At 39.6% G+C, this 10,178-nt stretch overlaps 1 protein-coding gene across 1 annotated transcript; it reads left to right on the forward strand.

Moving 5' to 3' along the window:
* Positions 1-1,399: 1,399 nt before the first annotated feature.
* LOC104467542 (tumor necrosis factor receptor superfamily member 6-like) lies at positions 1,400-8,692 on the forward strand (the record flags this gene model as incomplete). The annotated part of the gene is made up of 8 exons (XM_010081355.1): positions 1,400-1,565; positions 2,862-2,996; positions 5,626-5,737; positions 6,238-6,302; positions 6,674-6,742; positions 6,870-6,943; positions 7,436-7,460; positions 8,277-8,692. Coding segments are annotated over 8 exons (1,062 nt in total), but the record flags the coding sequence as incomplete, so codon positions are not given.
* Positions 8,693-10,178: the final 1,486 nt, after the last annotated feature.

Consider the following 10,178-nt stretch of genomic DNA (forward strand, 5'->3'; position numbering starts at 1 on the left):
CAAGAAGTGCACCATTGGTATGGGGATTTGTCAGTTTCTTTGTGTTTCACCTCTTTCCCCACTAATCTCCTTTCTGAAGAAGGTACCCTGCCATCCCTCTCTTTCACAACTTGGCCTGTTCCTTCATTTTGCCAAGGACAATAGTATTGCTCTGTTTCTTCCCAGGTATGATTTTTTTCCCCTTCCTCAGTATCCCTCACAGTGTGTATCTCCAAGTCTTTTGTAGAATACGAAACAATATTTGTTTAATTAAAGAGAAGCAAGAACAGTGAATGTAGAGCTCAGCTTAGATGTTAAGACTTCAAACTCTTCAATAAAAGGACTATCTTAATTTTTTCTCTTACAGCTCCACACATGGATAGTAACACAAGTAAAATAAACTGTGAAAATGTTCAAATCACTCCAAACTATCAGCAGAAGCTGGGTTAAGAAAAGGCAGGGTGTCTTCAAACTGTCCTGCATAATAGTATTTCTAGAAGGGAATCTAGTTGTCCAGCCAACAAGCATTCAACAGCTTGAATTATATAGACATCTCATACTTGGTGCATGCAAAGTATATACAGAATTCCCCACAAACCATTGCCAAGAAGAAGGCAAACTATACCACCGCGCTTTCTTATTATCATGAAAACAAGCAGGATAGTGACAGCTAGTAGAGTTAATACTGACTGGTAACAGGAAAAAAAAATTAAAAAAACAAGCACTATGCAATTTAACTTGACAGTGCATTCAAAGAAATGGATCAAGGTGTAAATTAATTTTAAAGGAGAGTGATGCTTCTTTAAGGAATATATAAACACAATCTACTAAGGACAAGAATAATTGAATTGGAAAACAGTGAGAGCAGGATCATTTTAGAAATCAGGTATTTTTGGCTGAGATTAAAACATTCCTTTTTTTTTTTTTTATCCTTCAGAGATGCATTAACACTGTTCAATTTGCAAGTAACAGTAGGGTGGGGCAGGAAATTAAGAAAGATATCAATTGAACTAAGGAATTTCTCTATGGAAGATTATTATTACTGGCTAAGAAAGGGCAGATTTAGGTACAGTGACCTGAGGCAGAGAAAGCTCTTTAAGAAAATAACAGGAGTTCCTTTGCTTTGCACTGTAATAAGGCATATGTGGTCATCTGTTACAACTCAGATGTGTGGGCCTGTTCTCAAGCGTTAATGCTCAAATGATCATTACCTATAGTAGTAGGGTTCATAGCATTAAATCTGATGTGTGTCTCATCGTCCATTAACTCTTGTGAAGTAATGAAGAACTGTAATAAAGAAGTGAAAATAAATATGTTTAGCTGTAGAGTAATGGTACTGATGTAACTCTGTGCTAGTAGTAAAACACACCTACAGTCCTTGGCAAGTTTTTTGGTATAACTTGCTGTTCTTCTCTCCTAGGTGGTTGTCTTAATTATTGAAACACAGTGCAAAAATTATACTGAAGCTCTAATACACACAGAATACAATAAATTAATCACAAGGAGGATCATTGCTAAGAGGGAAATTAATTGTAACCTGGATGAATACAATTTAGGTGATAAGTGTTGCAAGAAATGTGAACGTGGTAAGTATCATCGTAAGACTGTTGAAAAGTCATTAAGAGTGTAGACCACAATATGCACAACTGCTTTCTTCTGAGACAGCTGGTTTCCTGGATGCAATGCTTCGTTCTAGCTGTATCTTTCTCTGTTACAGGACAGGAGACACTTCAAAAGTATTTATTGAGCTCCGTGTGACAATAACTTTTCACTAATGACAGTAGTTCTCACGTAACGTACTTGTCACAAAAGAGATAAGAGTTACATACACATCTTTGAAAGAGGTTAAAAAAGTGCAAGCACAGGCTTTTCCCTATGAGACTCCCTATATTCATGGGTTTTACAATTTTGCATAGAATCATAGAATGGCTGGGGTTGGAAAGGACCTTAAAGGTCATCAAGTTCCAACCCCCCTGCCATGGGCAGGGACACCCTCCACTAGACCAGGTTGCTCAAAGCCTCATCCAGCCTGGATGGGGGAGAGAATTAAAGGGGTAAAGGGAAAAGAGACTTGCGGGTTGAGATAAGAACAATTTAATAACTAGACTACAATAAAATTGAAAAGAATACTGATAATAGTAATATATACAAATATACAAATGAGTGATACACAGTGAAACTGCTCACCACCCGATGACCAAGGCTCAGCCTGTTCCTGGCTAATAATCCCAGAGCAGGAAGAGTCCCAAAACCCCAATCTCATAAAAGAGATAAGAGCTCAAGCATCTGAGACTAAGAGCCAACCGAGGGAGTGGGACGACCCCAAAAGAGAGGGGTGACCTAGAGAGAGAGAGAGAGAGAGAGAGAGAGAAGTTCTGGAGAGATTCCCATCTGTATGCTGGGCATGACATGCATTATATGGAACGTACCATTGGCCAATTTGGGTCTCAATCCTAAACCTGAGGTCAAATCCTAGGCTAGTAATTGGGGCTATGCTCCCTCCCAGCTTCTCCTGCACTTGCAGACGCTGGCACAGCAGAGAAGCTGAAAAGTCCTTGAGTATCCTGGCAGCGTCTATAAACATCAGTACATGATCAGACTTCTTCTCAGCACAAATACAAAACATAGCCTCACACTAGCTACTATGAAGAAAGTTAACTCCATCCCAGCTGACACCAGGACAAAGAGAAAGGATAGTCAGATCATACATATACTACATTCCTGAAGAGCATATACGTATGTGTAAAGAACATAGATTCTTTCCATATTTGTAAATCAAAAAGCATTAGGGATTAAAAAGAAAGTCGGACATAGGTCTTAGAGGTGATGGCTTCTGTCCAAAGGTATTGCAAATCTTAGCTCTTGTTTTTCTGTCTCTACAGGTTTTGTTAAAAATATTGGCTGTCCAACAGATACTAGCAAACACTGTGTTCCATGTGAAAACGGAAAGGAGTACATAGATCATGCTAATGATTTGGACAAGTGTTTGAGATGCTCTTCGTGTGACAGCATATTTGGTATGTCTATAGAACAAGTAACTCTACCAGTGACTCTTTTTTGATACAAGATATGACTGAAAAGTATCCACAATCCCTGAATAGTGGGTAGCATGCAGATTAAAATGTTTTAGTGTTAGTAAATGAAGGAATTTATGACAAAGTCAGCAGTTTATCCTCCAGTTCTCCTTTGTCAAGCACAAAGTAGGGAGAAGAACAAGCTATGTTGGTCCATTATATCTCCTTATGTCTGCCTTTGCTCAGACAAAACAGTCCTTGCAAAGCAGGCCCTGTACAAACTGGTTAGACTTAAGGAAGAAAAGCTCTCTCTCTTCTTTGCCCTCTATTTAAAAGAAGAGGGGTGTTGTAAGAAGCAGGCATGGGAGAATTCCCAATGGTTTCTTCCATAGCCTTTCATGTAATTAATAATATTATTGAGAAGCTTAACATGACCCAGCAATGTGCACTTGCAGCCCAGAAAGCCAACTATGTCCTGGGTTGCATCACAAGAAGCGTGACCAACAGGTCGAGGGAGGTGATTCTCCCCCTTCTACTCCTCTCTGGTGAGACTCCACCTGGAGTACTGCATCCACCTCTGGAGTCCTCAGCACAAGAAGGACATGGACCTGTTGGAGTGAGTCCAGAGGAGAGCCACAAAAATGATCAGAGGTCTGGAACACCTCTTCTATGAGGACAGGCTGAGAGAGCTGGGGTTGTTCAGCCTGAAGAAGAGAAGGCTCCAGGGAGACCTTATAGCAGACTTTCAATACCTAAAAGTGGCCTAAGGAGAGATGGGGAGGCACTCTTTATTAGGGAGTGTAGTGATAGGACGAGGGGTAGTGGTTTTAAGCTGAAAGAGAGTAGATTTAGATCAGATATTTGGAAGAAACTTTTTACTGTGAGGTTGGTGAGACACTGGAACAGGTTGCCCAGAGAAGCTGTGGATGTCTCATCCCTGGAGGTGTTCAAGGCCAGGCTGGATGAGGCTTTGAGCAACCTGGGCTAGTGGAGGGTGTCCCTGCCCATGGCAGGGGGGTTGGAACTAGATGATCTTTAAGGTCCTTTCCAACCCAAACCGTTCTATGATTCTATGATACTTTAAAGTTGCTGGAGCTGGTAAGAGTGATGTCTTGTATACATGCAAGATGCTGTGTGGGATATAGGATCAAATTATGAGACTACAAAGCATGTCCTACTGTGTCAGACTAGCAGTCCACCTACCTCAGTATTCTGCGTTCAGCAGCGGAGGCAAGAAATGCTATTTAGAGAAAACATAAACAAACCTGTCTACTTTCTGTAGCCTGTTCCCTGAAAAGTCTACAAGCATCCACAGTTGTGGGAAAGGACATTAGAAGCTCCATCACTACCTAGTCATTTTAATATCCATTTATGAGCCCTTTCTGTATAAACCTGCAGGGGAACACCAGGTTCCAGAAGTTTCATAAATACCCATCATAGATTTTTGTTTTTAAATTCATTAAACTGATCTCCTATCATTTCCACCGGTGTCCTGTAGTTCTAGTATACCTGGATTTAGAGAATGATAGTTCTGCATTCCTCATATCCAAAATCAAGTTCAGTAAGCAGAGAGGCAGCTCTTAATTCCAATAGAGTTGTACTCAGATCACCTGCTGGAATATCAATCTTTAGTGCTTTCCCCTTCCTGTAACAACAGCACATGCATAGGAAATTTTCCTTTCATTAGCTACTATAATAAGGATCTTTGGATGGGTATTGAAGTTGAGTACAGCAAAGCACTTCAGTATTTTGTACAGTACCACAAAAAAACTATTAGTTAAACTGAAGGGAAAAGAAAGGGTAATGGGATGACGAGTCACATTATCCCATGGACAGTAATGTAGTTGAAGAGAAGTCAGTAGAAAACAGTACGCAGGAGAAAAAAATACCACTGAAGTTCCATGAGAACCATTCTTAGGATCATTCATGTTTGACATTTCCACGAATGGCTTCAGCACTGGTTTCACAGTAGAACTTCATCAAATTTTGAAATATAACATTTTTTCCCATTACAGCAGGGTACTGAATATGGTAACTCAAAAAGTCGCTTCTATTCCCATATGCCTATGAAAATAGATTTCATAGTAGGTAGATAGGTGTGCAGAACTAATTTTTCATAAACAGCTTCATCGTACACACTGATGATAGGAGAAAATTAATTCACTTGTTTTGATACTTCAGCAGGGAATATGTTAGCTAAAAAGAGAAAGTGAAATTCCTCCCCATTGGTGGTCCTCAAGAAGAGATAAAACTTGTTGTCTGTAAAGAACCTGCCTCTGACATCAAGCAGGGAGATCGGCTACATTATCTTCTAAGCTTTCTGTCTGGCTTTACACTTCTGAATGGGAAAAAAGAAGCAGTGCCAAATGAGTCCTCTTCTAGCACGTACTTTATTGTGTGATCAGTTTTTTGAGCTCTTGGCCAGCAGAGGTCTCTTTGCCATCTCCATGTTTCCAGTCCTCTCGCAGCAGGGCTCCTTATAAAAACTATGTTGTTCTTACAATTAAGCCTCATAAGTGCCAGCAGTAGTAGAGTGAAAAGCACGTAAGCCTGAGGACAAGAGCTTGTGAGCAGAGGCCTGCTTTTAAGGTGTACTTTTTCAATGTAACAAACTTTAAGAAATTTATTTTAGGTTTGGAGGTTGCACAGAACTGTACCCCAGCACAGAATACGGAGTGCACCTGTGCAAAGAACCATTTTTGCAATTCTTCTGTACCATGTAGGCACTGTGATCCATGTACCATGTAAGTTTACACCTTCATCATTAAATGTGAAATTGTTAATATCATATGTTATCACACTTTTTTCCAACTAGTTTCAAGACAGTGGCTAAGGTAATGTATAACCTGAGGGAAAACATAGGAGTTTTCCTTTGCACTTAGCTTGTTGAGCTGACTTAGCTCAATCAACTTAACTTGCATCCATGTAGGCTTTCCCAAGGCATGCAGAAAAACTTGTATACATCCACCAAGTCTGTATATACTTTTCAAAAAATGTGATGAAATATCTGAGCTTTCCTTTTGTCTGTGTGATCTACTGTCACTTCTAGAAAATTATTTCCACACTTTTTTCCACTCCCATACCTTTATGTACCATTTTCATACCTACTGAGTTCCAAACTCCAACATCTTCATATATGAAACATTTTGCTGATAAAAGGTGTTAGAAGATTTTTACTTGCTCTCTTGACAGAGTTTATAAAGACAGAAACAAATCCTATAATTTTTGTTCATGTTTTCTGCAGATGTGAAAGTGGCATAATTGAAAAACAATGTACTTCAACTTCAGACACTGTGTGTGGAATGAAAGGTACCATTTTAAAACCTATCACGGTCTAGCATCTGCTGTATTTTGAGAGGCTAATGCAATTGTACTGTTCTACACAATGGCCCACAGTGATTCTTGACAGCTAAGGCCATCATATCTCCTGGGCCCCGTACTGACCTGCGGAGCACAATTGCTCTTTTCCCTTGATCACTGTGCAGATGTATGAGCTATTACTCCTTTTTAGGGGTGACCCATGATAGGTAAGACTTGAACAAAGGGGTAGCTTCTGCCTTTAGGAGACAACAGAAGGGCTTTTATAGTCTGATGCAATCTTGTTTAAAATGTAGAGTGTGTTGCTGTATTTTTTTTCTTGACTTAACTTTCACATAATGTTTCCAATCTTCCAACAGGAGTGCCATGGTGGGCCATTGTTTTGATAATGGTGTTAGCACTATTAGGAATAGCTGGAGCAATATTCTGGTGTAAGTGATTCCCTGTTCCTTATCCTATCATACTCAGCTGCTTACTCAGATGTCATTTTGTATTCTTGGAGTCCAGATGAGGGATACACTCTATCCTGGATTTAAAAAATGCTTTATTTTGTTTCAGACAAGAGAAAACAGAAGGGTCTCACTAGCAATCAGAACCTGGTTGAAGTAGTCTCCAAACCAGAGGCTTCTTATGTAAGTATTGTTGCTTAAAATGCAAAAAACTCAGCTTAATGTAAGGAACTTTGTTCCACTTAAATTACGCTGGAACTCCCCAAGCACGTGCATGCCTCTCTTCTATGACATTAATGAAGTAAATTTCAGCATAAGGACTCTTTTGGGAGAAGTAAGAGAAACCCTGTATTATTTCTTCAGGATTTGTTGATGTGCTTCCTAAGTTACAAACCCAAGATCAAAACTTCATAAATCATCAGACCTCCACTGACCCAGTGTACCTGTCCCCGTGCATACTTTTAGGCAATAGCAATTGTGATTTCCCAAGCTTACCCAAGTCAAAAGAGGTCTGTCTGTCTAATATGTTTCCCTCACTCGCAGAACAGGGGAATTGTGGTGAAAACGAAAAGAAAATTATAGAAGCCAAGTGTCATGAAATGTGTTTACCCTCTTATACAAGGTTGGTGTTATACAAAACTTGTTTCTACTAATTTCTCTCGTTTGTCTTTTCAGGAGAATGTACCGCTCATAAACACAGGTAAGAGACAAGTAGTTTCTCGAAATTCAGTAGGAGAAAAAAATATATAGACATGTAAATCCTACACTAAAAAAAAGTATATTTTTGTATAGACTTTGCCACTGCCTGGAGCTGTCATTCTAGCCCAACAGTGAACACTTATTAAAGAAATGCCAGTTCATGTTGTGCTTATTAAGGCATTTAGAGGTATCGTGAAAGTTTTTCCTCAGGAGGAATTTCTGCTGTATAAGGAGCAATTACTAATTGACAACAGGTGAATTTCTGTTCTGCATGTGGTACAGACACTAGGAGGCAGCAAGCTGAATTTCTAGAATCATGGATAATTATGATAATACAGTAGTCCTACACCTAGCAGTGGGATCGCAGAAACACAAACCTACCTTATGTTCAAGGGCAAATCCGCAGTAGGAACACACAGTAGGAACAGAACATAAGATCCAAGGCTGTATCACAACAAAAGATCTGTCCCGTTCCAAGACCCTTCCCAACGCTATTTTGGGCAAAACGGGTACATGAAGCATGACCAGACTTTAATGACAGAGAAGGGCAGAATCTCTTACAGAGAGAACTGAGATTCTATTTCAAGTGGTAGAAAGCAATATGGATCTATAATATTTGAATTCCGTAGCATTTGGTAGGAACTTACAAAAGCAGATCCTCTATAAATTGTAAAAAATTGCATATAAAACATATTGAGTCAGGTATACCTGAAACTTAATCAGTTTTGGATAGGAAAAGTATCAACTCTGAGAACAGGTGATAAAAAAACAATAAGACTTAAATGCCAAGAGCATTAATTTCCTTTTACACTTCTAGATGTTGACCTGAGCAGCCACATTGCTGGTATTGTGGAGGAGATGACACTCCAAGAAGTCAAGACATTTGTTCGCAGCCACAAAGTACCAGAACCCGTCATAGATCAAACTCTTCGGGATTATGTTAATGATACATCTGAACAGAAGATTAAGCTGTTTCAAGCCTGGTATCAAAGACATGGCATAAAAGGAGGATATGGAACCCTAATAAGCAGCCTGAGAGAGCTTAAAATGTGCACTACAGCTGCTAAAATTGAGGAAAAACTGAAGGCAGCTGTTTCCAGCTGTCAGGAAGTGGGACAGTCTTATAATGATGACACTGAGCAAAGCAAAACCTGCAGTCTGGAAGGTAGAAACTCTTACAATGATAGTACTGAGTTAACCAAAACCTGTTCTGGTAGTTTGGAAGAGACATAGCACAGAGTCATTAGAAAATTATTTCTGACTGAATTTGTATTTTTCTGATAATATAAATATTAAAGCTTTTAAATGCTATTTTCATTAGCAGTTCTGACTGATTCAAGGAAGTTATAATTATGAGCAAGGAACAATTGTGATTTTTATAATGGTATCTTTCCTTGAAAAAAGCTTTAGTTTTTTTTTTGGTTGTTAAGAACTGAAAGAGAAGTTTCATGTCTTGTTTACTAAAGGGTACAATATAGGAGTCCAGCTACAGGATTCACTACAAGCAGAAAGAAGAAATAATCATTACGTGAAGAAAAGGTTTAGTATAAGTATATGGTCCTGCATTACTTAATCAATATAAAGTTTTGCTCACATGTTGCATTTTTCAGAGTGAATACTGGTTTTAAGAATCTATGAAGTGTACCAAGAAGAATACTTGAACAAAAAAAAAGTTACACACCTGATTAATTTTGAATATAGGTGTTGCTGCATAATTAAATTCTACTCAGTTGTAAACGGGATTTCTCTCTTGTATAAAAGCACCTGTGTGCGTGTGTATAGCGCATTTTGTATATGTGTGTATTTATATGTGCGTACATATGTGCAAGTTTTCTATGCAAAAACTCCCAGTGCTAAGTAAAAATTACTGTTTCCCATGTTCTCTGTAATGATTGCAAACCTTTTCTAATGTTAAATCCCTTCAAAGAAGCAGGACCTGAAGCAGCACAGTAGAACAACAGTTTTTGGAAGGCAGCCTACACAAGCTATGAAGTCTCCATATGCAAACGTGCAAAACTAACTTTTCCAATGCAGGAACTGATACAATGAAAACATCATTGTCATTATAAAAAATCCACGTAGTGCATGACTTTTCTCTTTCCTTCTTATCATGTAACCTATAGATGTCGTTTTTAGGTCTTCTTTAACTCAGGTCGGTAAATCACCAAAAAGGAGATCACTCTCCTGAAAAAAACCCACCTTACCTTTCTTCCATCACAGAGCGCAGAGGGCTCAGCTCCTAAATTCAAAGCACCAGTGGTGCTGGGCTGCTTTGCAGTGAGGCCTTTCTCACTCCCACACTCATTTATTCAGCCTCACAAAACCTTTCAACAGAAGAGGAGAGACCAGTGGAAGGGTTTGATTTTCCAAGTCATGCATTAAGCAGGATAACTTTCTTCTTTGGTTCTGCTATCGGTTCCCTAGAGAGAATCTCCAGCCAGTATCAAGACTCAGCCAAAACATGAAGAGACCTGCCTGGGCTTGCTGCCAGCCAGGGTGTGGCAGCGAGTGGGGCAGGGTCCAATTGCTGACACCTGGCCCTGGAGGTGTGGAAAGGGCAAGGCAGGTCTGTCAGCAGGGTACCAGCTGCTGGCAATCAGCCCCTGAGCAACACTGAGCACCCACAGTCATGGGTGGCTGCTCCAAAAGGTCATGATGCTAAAAGTGAGTTGCCTGGGAGAGCAGTGTGTGGCCCTTGAAAACAGCTAGAAATCCATGT

Source organism: Pterocles gutturalis, unplaced genomic scaffold (assembly GCF_000699245.1).
Source record: "Pterocles gutturalis isolate BGI_N339 unplaced genomic scaffold, ASM69924v1 scaffold21019, whole genome shotgun sequence".
Taxonomy (NCBI): Eukaryota; Metazoa; Chordata; class Aves; order Pterocliformes; family Pteroclidae; genus Pterocles; species Pterocles gutturalis.